The sequence below is a fragment of the Oncorhynchus tshawytscha genome, unplaced genomic scaffold, assembly GCF_018296145.1.
Source record: "Oncorhynchus tshawytscha isolate Ot180627B unplaced genomic scaffold, Otsh_v2.0 Un_contig_8142_pilon_pilon, whole genome shotgun sequence".
NCBI classification, from domain to species: Eukaryota; Metazoa; Chordata; class Actinopteri; order Salmoniformes; family Salmonidae; genus Oncorhynchus; species Oncorhynchus tshawytscha.
The window spans coordinates 330,001-352,052 of record NW_024609817.1 but is presented as its reverse complement, the minus strand read 5'-3'; the positions used below and the strand labels follow the sequence as shown (position 1 = coordinate 352,052).

At 46.4% G+C, this 22,052-nt stretch overlaps 1 protein-coding gene across 2 annotated transcripts in view; it reads right to left on the bottom strand.

Annotated features, from left to right (window-relative positions):
- Positions 1-12,477: 12,477 nt before the first annotated feature.
- Positions 12,478-22,052, bottom strand: part of pcsk6 (proprotein convertase subtilisin/kexin type 6) — a 105,007-nt gene continuing 95,432 nt past the window's right edge. For both annotated transcript variants that reach the window (XM_042318812.1, XM_042318814.1), the window contains exons 20-21: positions 18,465-18,577; positions 12,478-13,532 (exon numbers count right to left, since the gene is read on the bottom strand). In XM_042318812.1, the coding sequence (XP_042174746.1) occupies positions 13,435-13,532; positions 18,465-18,577 (211 nt within the window). In that variant the 3' untranslated portion in view covers positions 12,478-13,434. The remainder of the gene's footprint in view (positions 13,533-18,464; positions 18,578-22,052) is intronic.

Sequence of the window (22,052 nt, the reverse complement as noted above, 5' to 3'; positions counted from 1 at the left end):
CTTGGTGTCATTTGTTGATACTCAGAAGTCTACTGCTAAGTTTTTGATCAGTGATGATTTGTATCATAGTTTTCTGATATGATATTTGAGAAAAGAGGCGAATAAATATGATCCTCTTTGATATTCTCATTGCCTATTTAGGAAATAAAAAATATTTGATATTATGCACAAAACAAACAAGTGTCAACTTTCACATGCAGGCTACACTGTTCTACAATATTAGTGTATAGCAAAAATAGGTAGGTCTAACTCCACTCAGAGAATCAACTTCTCAGGTGTCATCTAATAGGCCTTTAGCAATTCAACATCGGTTTTCAACAAAAGCTAGTTACAGTGGGCTTAGTGCATACAAAGTCTGGTCAAAGAGTGTTCTTTTCAGTTAGGCTGTACCCCTTTAGTGATTGAACCTACAAGTTCTACTCTCAGTTAACTGAGACAAACAGTCACGTACATGTACTTACTTGGAAACAAGTATTTGAAAATAGTTTGAAAATAGTATTTATAGGAAATTGTTAGAAAACAATTGCTTATACTTCAAATAGAAGTAGTTGATTCCGCCACATTATTTGAAAATACTAAAATACACAGAAAATAAGTATTGATTTAACAGACATGTATTTGAACCCTGGTCTGACTGCCCCACACCTTCATATTGGTTCCACATGAAAAACAACTCAGAACAGCCATCTCTCTATCAGCTAGGCAGGTCATTAGATCACCTAGGAAACCAAGTACTATCCCTTGGGCCCTGGACTGGCATACTTTTCCCCCCTTAAATGTCATACTATCAAATGATCAAAGGCAACAATCCATGTGCCCCAAACAATATATTTGGAGTATTGTTGTACAGAAACGGTATATTTAGTGTTGATGTACAAAAATGATATATTTAGAGTGTTCTTGTTCAGAAACAATATATTTATCTTGTTGTTTTACAGAAACAATATATTTAGAGTGTTGTTGTACAAAGGGTTAAACCATCAGATACTTTTCAATATAGGGGGAGATAGACAGATAGCCTATAATTAATATCAATACTGCACTCTGTTAACAACTTGACCTAGCTCCCAAACAGCCACTGGTGTGGTTAACTAAATGCCTGGGTAGTCTTGAGCAGTAACAGGGAAACAGCAGCAGTGATGGGAAACAGCAGCAGTGACGGGGAAACAGTAGCAGTGAGGGGGAAACAGTAGCAGTGATGGGGAAACAGTAGCAGTGAGATGGAAACAGCAGCAGTGATGGGAAACAGCAGCAGTGAGGGGAAACAGCAACAGTGATGGGAAACAGCAGCAGTGAGGGGAAACAGCAGCAGTGAGGGGAAACAGCAGCAGTGAGGGGAAACAGCAGCAGTGAGGGGAAACAGCAGCAGTGATGGGAAACAGCAGCAGTGAGGGGAAACAGCAGCAGTGAGGGGAAACAGCATCAGTGAGGGGAAACAGCAGCAGTGAGGGGAAACAGCTGCAGTGATGGGAAACAGCAGAAGTGAGGGGAAATAGTGCAGTGTTGGGAAACAGCAGCAGTGATGGGAAACAGTAGCGGTAAGGGGAAACAGTAGCAGTGATGGGAAACAGCTGTAGTGATGGGAAACAGTAGCAGTGACAGGGAAACAGTAGCAGTGAGGGGGAAACAGCAGCAGTGATGGGAAACAGCTGCAGTGAGGTGGAAACAGTGGCAATGAGGGGAAAGAGTAGAAGTGAGGGGAAAACAGCAGCAGTGAGGTGGAAACAGCAGCAGTGATGGGAAACAGTAGCAGTGATGGGAAACAGCAACAGTGAGGTGGAAACAGTAGCAGTGATGAGAAACAGCAGCAGTGAGGGGGAAACAGCAGCAGTGATGTGGAAACAGTAGCAGTGGTGGGAAACAGCAGCAGTGAGGTGGAAACAGCAGCAGTGATGGAAAACAGCAGCAGTGAGGGGAAACAGCTGCAGTGAGGGGAAACAGCAGCAGCAGTGATGTGGAAACAGTAGCAGTGATGGGAAACAGCGGGTGAAAACAGCAGCAGTGATGGAAAACAGCAGCAGTGATGGAAACAGCAGCAGTGATGGGAAACAGCAGCAGTGATGGAAAACAGCAGCAGTGATGGGAAACAGCAGCAGTGATGGGAAACAGCAGCAGTGATGGGAAACAGCAGCAGTGATGGAAAACAGCAGCAGTGATGGGAAACAGCAGCAGTGATGGGAAACAGCAGCAGTGATGGGAAACAGCAGCAGTGATGGGAAACAGCAGCAGTGATGGGGAAACAGCAGCGGTGAGGGGAAACAGCAGCAGTGATGGGAAACAGCAGCAGTGATGGGAAACAGCAGCAGTGAAAACAGCAGCAGTGATGGGAAACAGTAGCAGTGATGGGAAACAGTAGCACTGATGGGAAACAGCTGCAGTGAGGGGGAAACAGTAGCGGTAAGGGGAAACAGTAGCAGTGATGGGAAACAGCTGTAGTGATGGGAAACAGTAGCAGTGACAGGGAAACAGTAGAAGTGAGGGGAAACAGCAGCAGTGATGGGAAACAGCTGCAGTGAGGTGGAAACAGTGGAAGTGAGGGGAAAACAGCAGCAGTGAGGTGGAAACAGCAGCAGTGATGGGAAACAGTAGCAGTGATGGGAAACAGCAAAAGTGAGGTGGAAACAGTAGCAGTGAGGTGGAAACAGCAGCAGTGAGGGGGAAACAGCAGCAGTGATGGGAAACAGTAGCAGTGGTGGGAAACAGCAGCAGTGAGGTGGAAACAGCAGCAGTGATGGAAAACAGCAGCAGTGATGGGAAACAGCGGCAGTGAAAACAGCAGCAGTGATGGAAAACAGCAGCAGTGATGGGAAACAGCAGCAGTGATGGGAAACAGCAGCAGTGATGGAAACAGCAGCAGTGATGGGAAACAGCAGCAGTGATGGAAAACAGCAGCAGTGATGGGTGAAAAACAGCAGCAGTGATGGGAAACAGCAGTGATGGGAAACAGCAGCAGTGAGGGGAAACAGCAGGAGGGGAAACAGCAGCAGTGATGGGAAACAGCAGCAGTGATGGGAAACAGCAGCAGTGAGGGGAAACAGGTGAAAACAGCAGCAGTGAGCAGCTGCAGTGATGGGAAACAGCAGAAGTGAGGGGAAATAGTGCAGTGTTGGGAAACAGCAGCAGTGATGGGAAACAGTAGCAGTGCAGTGATGGGAAACAGCTGTAGTGATGGGAAACAGTAGCAGTGACAGGGAAACAGTAGCAGTGAGGGGAAACAGCAGCAGTGATGGGAAACAGCTGCAGTGAGGTGGAAACAGTGGCAATGAGGGGAAAGTGAGGGGAAAACAGCAGAAGTGAGGGGAAACAGCAGCAGTGATGGGAGTAGCAGTGATGGGAAACAGCAACAGTGAGGTGGAAACAGTAGCAGTGATGAGAAACAGCAGCAGTGAGGGGGAAACAGCAGCAGTGATGTGGAAACAGTAGCAGTGATGGGAAACAGCAGCAGTGAGGTGGAAACAGCAACAGTGAGGGAAAACAGCAGCGGTGATTGGAAACAGTAGCAGTGACGGGGAAACAGCAGCAGTGAGATGGAAACAGCAAAAGTGAGGTGGAAACAGCAGCAGTGAGGGGAAACAGTAGCAGTAAGGGGAAACAGTAGCAGTAAGGGGAAACAGTAGCAGTGAGGTGGAAACAGCAGCAGTGAGGTGGAAACAGCAGCAGTGAGGTGGAAACAGCAGCAGTGATGGGAAACAGCAGCAGTGATGAGGAAACAGCAGCAGTGATGGGGAAACAGCAGCAGTGATGGGAAACAGCAGCAGTGATGGGAAACAGCAGCAGTGATGGGAAACAGCAGCAGTGAGGGGAAACAGCAGCAGTGATGGGAAACAGTAGCAGTGAAAACAGTAGCAGTGACAGGGAAACAGTAGCACTGATGGGAAACAGCTGTGAGGGGGAAGGGGAAACAGCAGCAGCTGAGTGGGGAAAAACAGTAGCAGTGACAGGAAACAGTAGCAGTGAGGGAAACAGCAGCAGTGATGGGAAACAGCTGCAGTGAGGTGGAAACAGTGAAGTGAGGGGAAAACAGCAGCAGTGAGGTGGAAACAGCAGCAGTGATGGGAAACAGTAGCAGTGATGTGGAAACAGCAGCAGTGAGGTGGAAACAGTGCAGTGAGGTGGAAACAGCAGCAGTGAAAACAGCAGCAGTGATGCAGCAGCAGTGATGGGAAAACAGCAGCAGTGATGCAGTGATGGGAAACAGCAGCAGTGATGGGAAACAGCAGCAGTGATGGGAAACAGCAGCAGTGATGGGAAACAGCAGCAGTGATGGAAACAGCAGCAGTGATGGAAAACAGCAGCAGTGATGGAAAACAGCAGCAGTGATGGGAAACAGCAGCAGTGATGGAAAACAGCAGCAGTGATGGCAGCAAAAACAGCAGCAGTGATGGGAAACAGCAGCAGTGATGGGAAACAGCAGCAGTGATGGAAAACAGCAGCAGTGATGGAAAACAGCAGGTGATGGGAAACAGCAGCAGTGATGGGAAACAGCGGCAGTGAGGTGGAAACAGCAGCAGTGATGGGAAACAGCAGCAGTGATGGGAAACAGCAGCAGTGATGGGAAACAGCAGCAGTGATGGGAAACAGCAGCAGTGATGGGAAACAGCAGCAGTGGGACACATGGCGTTTCTCCACCAGCACATGAGCAACAGTTATTCTGGTCAGGTCAAGACTTCTTAGCCCTTTGGTCGTTCACCAGAAGCCAGCTGTTTCTCCTCAATATGCTTGACTCCTTTGTGTGTGTTAGCAAGTAAACAATACTGGATGCAAAAATATGTGGTTGGTCGTTCTGTCAACAGACACAGGCTGCTAAACGTTATGGAAATCTGAAAGCTGTCAAATTTTGGGGAATCCATGATGAGAGGAAATTACTGTAAAAGGATGAGATTAGTTCATGGGCTAGGACAGTATTGAATGGACTGACGCACACATACAAACAAATACACAAACATACATGCACATACACAATCCTCAGGATACAAGTGAAGTAGGGCAAGAGGACAAAATACAAGGCTAATAGGAGGATAACCCCAGTTGAAAAAAGCAGAGCACATTTTCTCCTCAAGGAGCAATGTGCTGATAGTGAATACAACAAACAAATCCTCTTCCAGTGAACTTCATGCTCCCAATGTTAGGCAACTTGGGGTCTGTGAGTGTTGAAAGCTAAGATGGGCTGCATCCTAAATAGCACCTTCATCTCTATATAGTGCACTTCTTTGTGTTCTAAATGGGGAATAGGTTGCCATTTTTTACACAGACATGGTGATTTACCATAGGAGAATACACAGTCACATTCCCAGCACAAAAGGTTAGTTGAGGTCCAAATTGAGGTCATTGTGCATGACTGGATTTTATGCCAAAATCTCCTGTTGACTTCATTGCATTATTTATGCAAAAGTCTGAGGGCTCTATTTTAACAAATCTCGTACAATGGTAAATCTTAGAGCAGAGTTATGGGCGCAGTAGCTGGTGGTGGCGTGAAAGGGCTGAGTTTTGATGAATAAACAAGTTGTAGGTGTGTCAAGGCATTTATTTAATTTATCGGTGGTGATAGTGGTTCCTAGCCTCAGAGCAGTGGGCAGCTGGGAGGAGGTGCTCTTATTCTCCATGGACTTTACAGTGTCCCAGAACTTTTTTGAGTTGGTACTACAGGATTCAAATTTGTGTTTGAAAAAGCTATCCATAGCTTTCCTAACTGCCTGTGTATATTTGTTCCTAACTTCCCTGAAAAGTTGTATATCACGGGGGCTATTCGATGCTAATGCAGAACGCCACAGGATGTTTTTGTGCTGGTCAAGGGCAGACAGGTCTGGAGTGAACCAAGGACTATATCTATTCCTAGATTATTATTTTTGAATGGGGCATGCTTATTTAAGATGGTGAGGGAGGCACTTTTAAAGAATAGCCAAGCATCATCTACTGACGGGATGAGGTCAATGTCATTCCAGGATACCCCGGCCAGGTCGATTAGAAAGGCCTGCTCGCAGAAGTTTTTTAGGGAGCATTTGACAGTGATGAGGGGTGGTAATGAGGCAGTGATCGCTGAGATCTTGATTGAAAACAGCAGAGGTGTATTTGGAGGGGGAGTTAGTTAGGATGACATCTATGAGGGTGCACGTGTTTACAGATTTGGAGTTGTACCTGGTAGGTTCATTGATAATTTGAGTGAGATTGAGGGCATCAAGCTTAGATTGTAGGATGGCCGGGGTGTTAAGCATGTCCCAGTTTAGGTCACCTAGTAGCACGAGCTCTGAAGATAGATGGGGGGCAATCAATTCACATATGGTATCGAGGGCACAGCTGGGGGCAGAGGGAGGTCTATAGCAAGCGGCCACAGTGAGAGACTTGTTTCTGGAAAGGTGCATTTTTAGAAGTAGAAGCTTGAATTGTTTGGGTACAGACTTGGATAGTAATACAGAACTCTGCAGGCTATCTTTGCAGTAGATTGCAACACCGCCCCCTTTGGCAGTTCTATCCCGCCTGGTACGGCAACTGCTCCGACCACAACCGTAAGGCTCTCCAGAGGGTAGTGAGGTCTGCACAACGCATCACCGGGGGCAAACTACCTGCCCTCCAGGACACCTACACCACCCAATGTCAAAGGAAGGCCATAAAGATCATCAAGGACAACAACCACCTGAGCCACTGCCTGTTCACCCCGCTATCATCCAGAAGGCGAGGTCAGTACAGGTGCATCAAAGCAGGGACAGAGAGACTGAAAAACAGCTTCTATCTCGAAGCCATCAGACTGTTAAACAGCCACCACTAACATTGAGTGGCTGCTGCCAACATACTGACTCAACTCCAGCCACTTTAATAATGGAAAATTGATGTAAAAAATGTATCACTAGCCACTTTAAACAATGTTTTATGTTTACATACCCTACATACTCATCTCCTATGTATATACTGTACTCGATACCATCTACTGCATCTTGCCTATGCCGTTCTGTACCATCACTCATTCATACATACATATTCTTTATCCCTTTACACTTGTGTGTATAATGTAGTTTTTGTGGAATTGTTAGGTTAGATTACTCGTTGGTTATTACTGCATTGTTGGAACGAGAAGCACAAGCAATTCGCTATACTCACATTAACATCTGCTAACCATATGTATCTAACAAATAAAATTGGATTTTATTTATCTTGGCGGAAAATGTTATAGTCAGTGATGGAGATTTCAGGGTTTTTGGTGGTTTTCCTAAGCCAGGATTCAGACACGGCTAAGACATCCGGGTTGGCAGAGTGTGCTAAAGCAGTGAGTAAAACAAACTTAGGCATGACCCCTCACTGGCCAATCAGAAAGTGGTCCATGATTAACTATGTGGTTGCTTCAAGTAGTGTATTTACTGTGTTTTATGTATTGAGTTTTCATCAACTCCAATTTGAATGTTAGCCCATATAAGCCTAGTTTGTTAAATGGCCTACAGAAACAAAATAACAAGATGCATGAAGGCCTATCCCATCTTTTCTAAACATGTTGAACATATTTGCAGTCAACATTGTAAGAAGTCTAATTGCATAGCTTCAATATGAAAATATATTGTTAAACATAGCATTTGCACTGATATAGGGGCCTACTGTGAAATTGCATTGTCTGCCATGTCTCAGCCATGGACACGCCAGATGTTGTCATAAGCAAGATTAAAATCACTCTTGATAATGCTTAAAAAGTGAGTGAATAATTTTAATCCAATTCTAATCATAATGAAACAACTTGTTTTAAATAGGATACGTGTAAATCCAGTTACAGGCATCATAACTGCTCCCCGTGGGCAGAATGAAGGTAGACTATGGAGGCTTTTACACACATCCAAAATAATACTAGATGCTAGCTAAAATAATGATAACAAATACGATACCGCTCCCTGTTTTGCTGGTCTGAAACTTGATCTTTTAATATAGCTTGGTGATTCATATTTATTTCCAAGCAATCTCACGAGCCAAACCCTTTGCTATTTGGTGAACGCATAGATGGGTTGGCTGATGGGTTGGCTGACAACTTTACAAAAATGATGTGTGCGCTTCAATGGGGCAGAAGTTAGCCTGTTCTGATTCTGGATGGCCAGATTGCTAGCAAAAATGACAAGAAACTGCCATGTGGGGAATCGTACGTGGCTTGTTTCAGTTTGTTTCACCATGTTATTGATACCATGTCTCGTTTTGAGGTGTTTTGACTGATTTCATGTCAGCACTAATATGGCAAAAAAATTGCTAGTTAGCTACCCAACAATTGTAATGATGTATTTGAGAGACAACAAATGGTCATTATGTCATGCCCTGACCTTAGAGAGCCTTTTTATTTCTCTATTTAGTTAGGTCAGGGTGTGATTTGGGTGGGCATTCTAGTTTGTCTATTTCTTTGTTGGCCGGGTATGGTTCCCAATCAGAGGCAGCTGTCTATCATTGTCTCTGATTGGGGATCATACTTAGGCAGCCCTTTTTCCCACCTTCAGTTGTGGGATCTTGTTTGTGTGTATTAGCTGTTGCACTGCTTTACGTTCGTTTTTGTATTTTGTTGTTTTTGTGGTGTCATTTAAAATAAAAGGAAAGTGTACGCCTACCAAGCTACACCTTGGTCTCCTTCTAACGACAGACGTAACACACTGTGCAAATGTATTTATGTTTTCAATAAACATTGAAGATGAAATATAGCTTACATGTTGTCAACAATCTCAGGCAACCTCATCTGTTTTGCCCTATGGTTGGGCTTGCATTTTTGTTGTTAATTGAGGGGAGGCTATGCTTGGTTTTTAATCAAATCAAGCAATCTGTTTTTTAAAACAACAACAATATTTCAAAATAGAATGGGGTCAGAAGCATGATGTCATAAATAGAGGTCGACCGATTAATTGGAATGGCCAATTAATTAGGCCCGATTCAAGTTCTCATAACAATCGGTAATCGGCATTTTTGGACACCGATCATGGCCGATTACATTGCACTCCACCAGGAGACTGCATGGCAGGCTGACTACCTGTTATGCAAGTGCATCAAGGAGCCAAGGTAAGGTGCTAGCTAGCATTAAACGTATCTTATAAAAAACAATCAATCTTAACATAATCACTAGTTAACTACACATGGTTGATGATATTACTAGTTTTATTAGTTTTATTTTCGAAATTATAGTTTCCGGATTAGATTTTTGTGTTATTATGTTATAATTAAGTCTATAATTTGATTTTTGATAGAGCAGTCTGACTGAGCGGTGGTAGGCAGCAGCAGGCTCATAAGCATTCATTCAAACAGCACTTTCTTGCGTTTGCCAGCAGCTCTTCGCTGTGCTTCAAGCATTGAGCTGTTTATGACTTCAAGCCTATCAACTCCCGAGATTAGGCTGGTGTAACTGATGTGAAATGGCTAGCTAGTTAGCGGGGTGAACTGTGTGTGTGGTATATACTTTTGTTTCAAAGTAGAATTGTTTAAGACTACTAAGAAACACTCTGTGTGCCCCTGATTTATCCCACTGAGGTAAAATGTTCATTAAAACCTGTCAGAATGACAGGAATACACCAGAAAGGTCCTCTGGTACCGTACCACAAGAATACAAGTAATGTGGTAAATTACCACAAGAGTAAAAAAAAAAAAAATGGTGGTAATGTGGTGGTAATCTTGCAGTATTTGACAGAAATCATCAAAGGCAAACTATTCCTGTGGTACCATACTGCCTAAACAGAATCATCCTCAAAATGTAGCTAATAGGTGTGACGACCCTCCCACTCTGTCTGCCGTATTCTGTCTTTGTTCTTGTTTCCTTATTAGGATGCCGGTGGGTGGAGTTGGGAGGGTCGTCAGCTTCATGGGAAACACCTGGGCCAGGTGTCTCCCAGGATAAATAGACCTCTTCCACATTCATGGAGGAGACTCTCTCCATGCAGACACCTTTGTAGATGCTGTTGTGGTTCTTGGTGGCCTTTTGTTTGTTTGCGTTGGCACCTTTCAACACCCTGCATTATCACATTCATACATGCAAAACACTCACTTACACTACTGATTACTGATTACACACACCATTGTATATTTTCCTTAGTTGCTTTAGTTAATAAATATATATTTTGTTACTCCTTATCTCCACGTTGTCTCCCTTTGTTACGGGCTTTGAACCGGTTCGTGACATAGGTAACTCAATATCATGTTCTGAGTAGGATTAGACAAATTGGACCATTCAAATCTTAAAACAGCCACTTTCAGGAGAAATAAGACAGGTAATATTTTTTTAGAAGTTTATTGTTTATTTTTATTCATTATACACTTCGTCTGGAGCCCAGGTGTGAAATGTAATTAAGAATATTTCATTTTTAAAAGGCATACTTGACATCAATTCAATAGATCATGGCACATGTATATACATATTTGTGAGTTGCCTCACATTTGTGAGTTGCGTTTTACAGATCAGTTTCACATAGATAAAATGCTAAAATTACCATACCATGTGGTACCCCTAAATAACCACACAAAACACAGGATTTGTACCACAGCAATAACACATTTGTGTGGTAAAAAGGTACAAAATATGCTGTATATACAAAAGTATGTGGACACCCCTTCAAATTTGTGAATTCGGCTACTTCAGCCACACCCGTTGCTGATAGTAGTATAACGTTGAGCACACAGCCATGCAATCACCATAGACAAACATTGGCAGTAGAATGGCCTTACTCAAGAGCTCAGTGACTTTCAATGTAGCACCACCTGTTATTGTGTGCTGTTATTGTAAATTGGAAACATCTAGGAGCAATAATGGCTCAGCCGCCAAGTGTTAGGCTACACAAGCTCACAGAACGGAACTGCTGAAGCGCATAGTGTGTAAAAATAGTCTGTCCTCGGTTGCAACAATCACCACCAAGTTCCAAACTGCCTCTGGAAGCAATGTCAGCACAATAACTGTTTGTCTGGAGCTTCATGAAAAGGGTTTCCATGGCCGAGCAGCAGCACACCATCCTAAGATCACCACGGGCAATGCCATGTTCTTCATCCGCATTCTCTGGAGTGATGAATGACACGTCACCATCTGATAGTCAGACAGACAAATCTATGTTTGGCGGATGCCAGGAGATAGCTACCCCATCGAACACTTTTGGGATGAATTGGAACACTGACTGCGAGTCAGGCCAAATCGCCCAACATCAGTGCCCGACCTCACTAATGCTCGTGGCTTGTACCACAGGAATAACCCAGAGTACCACAAGACTACCACAGGAGAAGTACCAAAGGAATATTTGACTGTGTGTTAAATTTACCAGGATTACCACAGGACATTTTTGTAAATTGCAACGTCAGACATAGTTGTGGGGTTGTTGTGTGTTTTCTAGGAAGTTAGCATTAGACTGAAAAAGCAGGAACGAACATGATTTCCAGAGAGCATGGTGTTATCAGACACCCTGAAGTGATCAGAATTTTGACACTAAATCCTATTTAAACCATCATGTTAGTAAGAAAGTATGCAAATGTAAAGGACAAGAGATTAAGTGAAATCACTGCAAGGTGTTTTCAATTAGATAACGCATTGTAATGTGCCAAGCCATAAGTCATGCTGGTGAAAACTGAGGCTTAGATTCAATCAGTTCAGCGTTAACCGACAATTGCATAGCATATCATTGTTTTGATTTAGGCGATGTCGGAGGAGTAACTGCGTTAGAGCTGTCAAATCGGTGAGCGACTGCTCATGTGGTCATTGTCACGAAGCCACACCCTTTCCACTCGCTTTAGAAGTTCAGAACGAGAAAGTGTAGGCAATATAGAAATTACATTTACATTTAAAATCATTCAACGAAATAATAACGATGTATATCAGCCTTATCAAAGTGAAGATTACATCACACATTCCAGGGGTCAACTTGTGTTGCATGGGATCTCTACTAAAAGACAGTTGGTTGTTTATCAACAAAACCGACGGGTGCGCAACACAGGGTTGGCTTCGACTGTTTACATGTAAACTATATTACCTCCACAATGTTTATTAAAAACATAAATCAATTTGCACAATGAGCATTTATTGTCGTTACCGATACATTACAGTTGTTGGTTAGCTAGCTAGTGAATTTGCCATATCAGCTTAGACATGAGCAGTCAAAACACCTCAAAACAACATGGTATCAATATACAACGAGCTGAAACGAGCCACCTACGATTCCCCACATCCAGAATCACAGCAACACACAGACTTCTCCCCCATTGTTTACGTGACGTTGTCAGCTAGCCCGTCTCTGCGACTCCGTGTATCCAAAGGCAATGTCTAGGATAGTATTGACACAGGAATCCACTTGTGGATGTGACAGCTCCAACGCAGTTCCACCTCCGACATCGGCTAAACAAGGTGAATTGATTGAATCTAGGCCTGAGGCTTTAGACACAACTTAACAACAATGTTGACTTCACAAACACCTTGTATTGTTTTGGAATTGGTTTGTCGAAATCTGATGAGTCATATTCGGGTTGAGTATGAAAGCCTGTGTCAAACATTTCTATGCAAAAAGATATCATACATGTACGTCTTTTATTTCATACATAAAAACAAACGATGGGATGAAACATCAAATACACATTCTAAAATGTACAACAGCATTGTAAATGGTACAGTATACAGGAATTGTACAGTATTCAGTAATAGTCCCGTGTATCTCAGTTGGTAGAGCATGGCTCTTGCAACGCCAGGGTTGTGGGTGTGATTCCCACGGGGACCAGTACATGAAAATGTATGCACTCACTACTGTAAGTCATTCTGAATAATAGTGTCTGCTAAAATACAATTACAGTAATTCATTGTTTTACATATTTCTTTATAAAAAAAAACTAAAAGCCTTATACAGTATAAACATTTTTTTTGTGAGGAAGTTTGTATCTTAAGTATGAAAAAGTTGATCAGGGTCGTATTTGGTAGGGCACACAACAGAAAACAGAAACGTTCAAGTAGTCCCTTCATGTTTCAGTTTGTCTTATTCCACTTGGTGCCTTATAAATACCATCCCCATTTTGAGTGATGCTGTTGGTTTATCAACCAGCTTCACTTCCAAAACACAGTGGTTCAATCAGAGAGTTATCCACTAACGTGTCATTGTAAAAAGTACCCTACTTTACAACAATGCAGCATTAGAATACAAAATATACATGTTACATGTATGTTGTTTTTTAAATAAAAAATACAACTTTAAAATACTGTATGTATCGTATGAAAATCAAGTCTACCCTTTGCGGGGTAAAATTGATGGGAGGAATAGTGTGTGTTCCGGGTTGGGGTCAATTCCATTTCAATTCAGTGGATTCAGGAATGCATTGAGGAAAATGGAATTGACCCCAACCCTAGTGAAGGCCTATTCACTCTTTCTTTTCATTCAGACATTAGCTAGTTTGGAAATGTACAGTGGATGAGGAAGTGGTGGGTTCCACGCAGGGTTCCTCTCCAGGTTCCACTCTTCAGGTTCTCTACTAGGATTCTCAACCGGTCATCAGACAGGTTCTGCAGCAGAACTGGCGGAACAGCTTCTTCTCACACAGCCGGTTGGACTTTACCATCTCACAAAACACCTCGTCGGCTAGAGAGAGAGAGAGAGAGAGAGAGAGAGAGAGACTTCATAGATTATACACACAGCTATGTCCTCTCCCACACTTTCCTCCCTTCCCCTATACAAACTTTCTGTGCCAATCCTTTACTGCTACACAAACCCCCCCTTTCCCAGTCATCCTCCAAAAATGCCCTCTCCTCACCTCTTTCTCCACTCTCAGCCCCCTCCCTTCTGCCCTCCTCATAACCTCTCCTTGTCCCCTCCTCTCCTAGATCTCCTTCTCTACTACATCCTTTCTCCATATCCATCAATTCTACCCTTTCCGTGCCCTCTCCTCCTTCCTCCTCTTCCTCCTTTCCCACATCCGTTCTCACTTTGCTATGACCCCTCTACTCTGTTAGAATATTCTTTCTAGTCCGGTGGTGGAATTGGGTCACTGTAGAGAATCCGTGGTGCAGAGAGAGAAGCCTGTTAACCACAGAGAGGACCCCAGACCAATCCTGTTCCCTGTTATACCAAAGCTCCCATGGAGGTGTGAGGCCCTGGTGAGGCCATACAAAGGCACTGTTTACTCATAGCAACATTATGGCTGCTCGGCCAATACTTTCAGTGCGTCCCAATTGGCACTCTATTCACTATGTCGTGCACTACTTTTGACTAGGGCCCATAGCCTTTCCCTCCCTCCCTCCCTCCCTCCCTCCCTCCCTCCCTCCCTCCCTCCCTCCCTCCCTCCCTCCCCCCCTCCCTCCCTCCCTCCCTCCCTCCCTATAGCTCACAGGCTGCTACAGCCATGGGCCCTAGTTGCTCTTTCAAACCCAAATCACATCCCTTCCTCTCACATCCTGCGGCACGCAATTGAGAAACACCCCTGGAGACCTGAGCGAGCGAGCACCCCGCAGGGCCCAACAACTGAAAGTAACTAAAACCTACGGTGAGAGAATCTGAACGTGAAACATTTCCTAAAGGTACAAACGTAGGGGTGTTTCTTTAAAAATAGTATTGGGGAACGAGCTACGAGGTTTGCAGAAGGCAGCAGACCTGTGTTCAAATACTATTTGAAATAATATAAAATACTTTATCTGTGCTTGATTGAGCTTGCCTGGTGTAATCGGCCAGTAGAATAGTCCCAAAACTGTAAACACTGACCATCTGTCACTCCGAGCAGGCAAAAGCAAAAGCTGAAAGTTTTTTTTCTAGATTTCTAATTGTATTTGAACCCAAGTCTGGAAAGCAGTGTGTCTATTCCTATATCCAATATCTTGCTGAGTGCATCCAAATGGACGAACTCCGCCACTGTAAAAACAGAATAAACAAACAAGATGTCTCGATAGCCACCGACAGTATGTGAAACATCCAACATTACAGCTCTATATCCCCCGGATAGCGGCTTAGTAAGGCTTAGCAAGATAGACCTAGACTCTTCTCATTCATTCTTTACCTCACCTTTTTGGACGGGCCGTTAGGGTTGTAGAATGCAGAAACAGGCAGGTGAAACATAAAGCGGGCCAACATGGTACCCTAATGAACATGGTAACCTCATGAACACGGTAACCTAATGAACATGGTAACCTAATGAACATGGTAACCTCATGAACACGGTAACCTAATGAACATGGTAACCTAATGAACATGGTAACCTAATGAACATGGTAACCTCATAAACACGGTAACCTAATGAACATGGTAACCTAATGAACATGGTAACCTCATGAACACGGTAACCTAATGAACATGGTAACCTCATGAACATGGTAACCTCATAAACACGGTAACCTAATGAACATGGTAACCTAATGAACATGGTAACCTAATGAACATGGTAACCTCATAACATGGTAACCTAATGAACATGGTAACCTAATGAACATGGTAACCTCATAAATACGGTAACCTAATGAACATGGTAACCTAATGAACATGGTAACCTAATGAACATGGTAACCTAATGAACATGGTAACCTAATGAACATGGTAACCTCATAAACATGGTAACCTCATAAACATGGTAACCTAATGAACATGGTAACCTCATAAACATGGTAACCTAATGAACATGGTAACCTCATAAACATGGTAACCTAATGAACATGGTAACCTAATGAACATGGTAACCTAATGAACATGGTAACCTCATAAACATGGTAACCTAATAAACATGGTAACCTCATAAACATGGTAACCTAATGCACATGGTAACCTCATAAACATGGTAACCTCATAAACATGGTAACCTAATGAACATGGTAACCTCATAAACATGGCAACCTCATAAACATGGCAACCTCCCAACTCCCCTCTCTGACCGACTCTCTCCCAACTCCCCTCTCTGACCGACTCTCTCCCAACCCCCACTCTCTGACAGACTCTCTCCCAACCCCCACTCTCTGTCCGACTCTCTCCCAACTCCCCTCACTGACCGACTCTCTCCCAACTCCCCTCTCTGACCGACTCTCTCCCAACTCCCTCTCTGACCGACTCTCTCCCAACTCCCTCTCTGACTGACTCTCTCCCAACTCCTCTCTCCCAACTCCCCTCTCTGACCGATTCTCTCCCAACTCCCCTCTCTGACCGACTCTCTCCCAACTCCCCTCCCTGACCGACTCTCTCCCAACTCCCTCTCTGACCGACTCTCCCCCAACTCCCCTCTGACTGACTCTCTCCCAACTCCTCTCTGACCGACTCTCTCCCAGCTCCCCTCTCTGACTGACTCTCTCCCAAATCCCCTCTGACTGACTCTCTCCCAGCTCCCCTCTCTGACTGACTCTCTCCCAACTCCCCTCTGACTGACTCTCTCCCAACTCCCCTCTGACCGACTCTCTCCCAACTCCCCTCTGACTGACTCTCTCCCAACTCCCCTCTGACTGACTCTCTCCCAACTCCCTCTCTGACCGACTCTCTCCCAACTCCCCTCTGACCGACTCTCTCTCAACTCCCCTCTGACCGACTCTCTCTCAACTTCCCTCTGACTGACTCTCTCCCAACTCCCCTCTGACTGACTCTCTCCCAACTCCCCTCTGACCGACTCTCTCTCAACTTCCCTCTGACAGACTCTCTCTCAACTCCCCTCTGACAGACTCTCTCTCAACTCCCCTCTGACTGACTCTCTCCCAACTCCCCTCTGACCGACTCTCTCCCAACTCCCCTCTGACCGACTCTCTCCCAACTCCCCTCTGACAGACTCTCTCCCAACTCCCCTCTGACCGACTCTCTCCCAACTCCCCTCTGACCGACTCTCTCCCAACTCCCCTCTGACCGACTCTCTCCCAACTCCCCCAACTCCTCTCTGACCGACTCTCTCCCAACTCCCCTCTGACCGACTCTCTCCCAACTCCCTCTGACAACTCCCTCTCTGACCGATCTCCCCAACTCCCCTCTGACCGACTCTCTCCCAACTCCCCTCTGACCGACTCTCTCCCAACTCCCCTCTGACCGACTCTCTCCCAACTCCCCTCTCTGACCCTCTCCCAACTCCCCTCTGACCGACTCTCTCCCAACTCCCCTCTGACCGACTCTCCCCAACTCCCCTCTGAACTCCCCCAACTCCCCTCTCTGACTGACTCTCTCCCAACTCCCCTCTGACTGACTCTCTCCCAACTCCCTCTCCCAACTCTGACTGACTCTCTCCCAACTCCCCTCTCTGACTGACTCTCTCCCAACTCCCCTCTGACTGACTCTCTCCCAACTCCCCTCTGACTGACTCTCTCCCAACTCCCCTCTGACTGACTCTCTCCCAACTCCCCTCTGACCGACTCTCTCCCAACTCCTCTCTCCCAACTCCCCTCTGACCAACTCTCTCCCAACTCCCTGACCAACTGACCGACTCCCCCAACTCCCCTCTGACTCTCCCCCAACTCCCCTCTGACCGACTCTCTCCCAACTCCCCTCTGACCAACTCTCTCCCAACTCCCCTCTCTGACCGACTTTCTCCCAACTCCCCTCTGACTGACTCTCTCCCAACTCCCCTCTCTGACCGACTCTCTCCCAACTCCCCTCTGACTGACTCTCTCCACACAGCCAAATAGCATTAATAGAGTGTTACTGTAAGTCAGGGGGAAACACTTGAACACTACCATTAAATATCTTATTCTATACCACCATCACCGTGTCATATGAATGTCGTCCCACTCAAAAACAACAAACCATCTTGGTGTGATGTTGTTATGATAATATCATGTCAAAGAAAAACTATCATATTTTTCAAGCAAAACTAGTATTCGCATTGGTACCTTTGTCAACCATCGCAAATGTTCAATTCAATTACATCTCCTAGTCAGAATAAAATGGCCCTTTTTCTAAAATGACACTCATCAAGATCCATTGTGAATGCCTACTGTATGAATCACTAACCACAGCTCCAAAGCCCCACCACCACCACACACTTCAGAAAAGGGACGAAGCCCATTCAATTGAAAACGCCTCTGCTCGGTTCAGTTATGGTCCATTTTCACATGGCGGTAAAGACCAACTAGTTACTACAATAACGACCAAGCAGCTGGTTCTGGCTGTGAGAGCCGAAAGCTGGAAGCAGCTTCTAAGAGCCTAGCTGCAGTAGCTACTGTATCTGGCTCCCAAGTGGCATCCTATTCCCTATATAGTGCACTACTTTGGACCAGGGCCCATAGGGTGCAATTTGGGATGCAGCTTGATGCTCCGAGAGAGAATTCAAAGCACTTGTTAATGGCAATTACATGCCTTTCAGAACCGCCACCTACTTCACTCAGGGTGAAAGAGATTAAGTGTGACACAGGGGTCACAGTAATGACATTGTTAGCACCCCTCGCCAATCTGTTCTGCATTCACACAATTCATTCACACAAGCCTCCTGTATTGTCATCCCACCAGAAAAAGAACTGTTGTGGTATGTGTCACCACCGCTATTTGTGTGTGTGTTTGTGTGTCTGAAAGTGTGAGTATGTATTTCAGGCCTTTTGAGTGACCCTCAACAAGCTCTCATACACTCACCATTGTTACAGGTGGCGTTCACGATGCACATCCTGCTGACGAGGTTGTAACTGTCTTTGCACTTGACGCAGGTCGTCCCGGGGCCGTCGCAACTCAGGCAATTCTCCTCACACCTGGACACCGCACCCACACAATAACATGGAGGGACAAAAGAGAATGAGAGAGAATGAAAAGAAAGAAAGAGTATGGGATACGTCCAGAAAACAAGGTGGGCCTTTTTCCTCCCAGAGAGATGTAGAAAGAGAGACAGAGAGAGGGGAGGTTGAGAGGGAGAAAGAGAGACAGAGGGGTAGAGAAAGAGACAGGGGGAGGTTGAGAGGGAGAAAGAGAGAGAAAGAGACAGGGTTGGAGGGAGAAAGAGAGACAGAGGGGTAGATAAAGACAGGGGAGGTTGAGAGGGAGAAAGAGAGACAGAGGGGTAGAGAAAGAGACAGGGGAGGTTGAGAGGGAGAAAGAGAGACAGAGGGGTAGAGAAAGAGAGGGGAGGTTGAGAGGGAGAAAGAGAGAGGTTGAGAGGGAGAGACAGAGGGGTAGAGAAAGAGACAGGGGAGGTTGAGAGGAAAGAGAGACAGAGGGGTAGATAAGAGAGGGGGAGGTTGAGAGGAGAAAGAGAGACAGAGGGTAGAGGAGGGGGAGGTTGAGAGAGAGAAAAGAGAGGGGGAGGTTGAGAGAAAGAGGGGTAGGGGGGGTTGAGAGGGAGAAAGAGAGACAGAGGGGTAGATAAAGAGACAGGGGAGGTTGAGAGGGAAAAGAGAGACAGAGGGGTAGAGAAAGAGACAGGGGGAGGTTGAGAGGGAAAGAAAGAGAGACAGGGGAGGTTGAGGGGAGAGACAGAGGGTAGAGAAAGAGACAGGGGGAGGTTGAGAGGGAGAAAGAGAGAAGAGGGGGTACAGAGGGGTAGAGAAAAAGAGAGGGGGGTAGAGAAAGATGTTGAGAGGGAGAAAGAGAGACAGGGGGTAGAGAAAGAGAGGGGGGAGAGGTTGAGAGGGAGAAAGAGAGACAGAGGGGTAGAGAAAGAGAGAGGGGCAGGTTGAGAGGGAGAAAGAGAGACAGAGGGGTAGAGAAAGAGAGGGGGGATGTTGAGAGGGAGAAAGAGAATGTATTGGATAATGAATAGCGAAAAGAAGACAATTATGTTATAAATAGTTATGGAAGGGTCTGACCTAGTGGGTGATGGGACAGGGTCTGACCTAGTGGGTGATGGAACAGGCTCTGACCTAGTGGGTGATGGGACAGGGTCTGACCTAGTGGGTGATGGGACAGGGTCTGACCTAGTGGGTGATGGGACAGGGTCTGACCTAGTGGGTGATGGGACAGGGTCTGACCTAGTGGGTGATGGGACAGGGTCTGACCTAGTGGGTGATGGGACAGGGTCTGACCTAGTGGGTGATGGGACAGGGTCTGACCTAGTGGGTGATGGGACAGGGTCTGACCTAGTGGGTGATGGGACAGGGTCTGACCTAGTGGGTGATGGGACAGGGTCTGACCTAGTGGGTGATGGGACAGGGTCTGACCTAGTGGGTGATGGGACAGGGTCTGACCTAGTGGGTGATGGGACAGGGTCTGACCTAGTGGTGATGGGACAGGGTCTGACCTAGTGGTGATGGGACAGGGTCTGACCTAGTGGGTGATGGGACAGGGTCTGACCTAACAGGTGATGGGACAGGGTCTGACCTAACGGGTGATGGGACAGGGTCTGACCTAACAGGGTCTGAGGTGATGGGACAGGGTCTGACCTAACAGGTGATGGGACAGGGTCTGATGGGATGGGACAGGGTCTGACCTAACAGGTGATGGGACAGGGTCTGACCTAACAGGTGATGGGACAGGGTCTGACCTAACAGATGATGGGACAGGGTCTGACCTAACGGGTGATGGGACAGGGTCTGACCTAACAGTGATGGGACAGGGTCTGACCTAACAGATGATGGGACAGGGTCTGACCTAACAGGTGATGGGACAGGGTCTGACCTAACAGATGATGGGACAGGGTCTGACCTAACAGGTGATGGGACAGGGTCTGACCTAACAGGGTCTGATGATGGGACAGGGTCTGACCTAACAGGTGATGGGACAGGGTCTGACCTAACAGGGTGATGGGACAGGGTCTGACCTAACAGGTGATGGGACAGGGTCTGACCTATGGGACAGGGGTGATGGGACAGGGTCTGACCTAACAGGTGATGGGACAGGGTCTGACCTAACAGGTGGGTGATGGGACAGGGTCTGACCTAACAGGTGATGGGACAGGGTCTGACCTAACAGGTGATGGGACAGGGTCTGACCTAACAGGTGATGGGACAGGGTCTGACCTAACAGGTGATGGGACAGGGTCTGACCTAACAGGTGATGGGACAGGGTCTGACCTAACAGGTGATGGGACAGGGTCTGACCTAACAGGTGATGGGACAGGGTCTGACCTAACAGATGATGGGACAGGGTCTGACCTAACAGGTGATGGGACAGGGTCTGACCTAACAGATGATGGGACAGGGTCTGACCTAACAGGGGTGATGGGACAGGGTCTGACCTAACAGGGTGATGGGACAGGGTCTGACCTAGTGGGTGATGGGACAGGGTCTGATGGGACAGGGTCTGACCTAACAGGTGATGGGACAGGGTCTGACCTAACAGATGATGGGACAGGGTCTGACCTAACAGATGATGGGACAGGGTCTGACCTAACAGATGATGGGACAGGGTCTGACCTAACAGGTGATGGGACAGGGTCTGACCTAACAGGGTGATGGGACAGGGTCTGACCTAACAGGTGATGGGACAGGGTCTGACCTAACAGGTGATGGGACAGGGTCTGACCTAGTGGGTGATGGGACAGGGTCTGACCTAACAGGTGATGGGACAGGGTCTGACCTAACTGGTGATGGGACAGGGTCTGACCTAACAGGTGATGGGACAGGGTCTGACCTAACAGATGATGGGACAGGGTCTGACCTAGTGGGTGATGGGACAGGGTCTGACCTAACAGATGATGGGACAGGGTCTGACCTAACAGGTGATGGGACAGGGTCTGACCTAACAGGTGATGGGACAGGGTCTGACCTAACAGATGATGGGACAGGGTCTGACCTAACAGATGATGGGACAGGGTCTGACCTAACAGATGATGGGACAGGGTCTGACCTAACAGGTGATGGGACAGGGTCTGACCTAACAGATGATGGGACAGGGTCTGACAGGGTGATGGGATGGGACAGGGTCTGACCTAACAGGGTGATGGGACAGGGTCTGACCTAACAGGTGATGGGACAGGGTCTGACCTAACAGGTGATGGGACAGGGTCTGACCTAGTGGGTGATGGGACAGGGTCTGACCTAACAGGTGATGGGACAGGGTCTGACCTAACAGGTGATGGGACAGGGTCTGACCTAACAGGTGATGGGACAGGGTCTGACCTAACAGGGTGATGGGACAGGGTCTGACCTAACAGATGATGGGACAGGGTCTGACCTAACAGATGATGGGACAGGGTCTGACCTAACAGGATGATGGGACAGGGTCTGACCTAACAGGATGATGGGACAGGGTCTGACCTAACGGATGATGGGACAGGGTCTGACCTAACGGGTG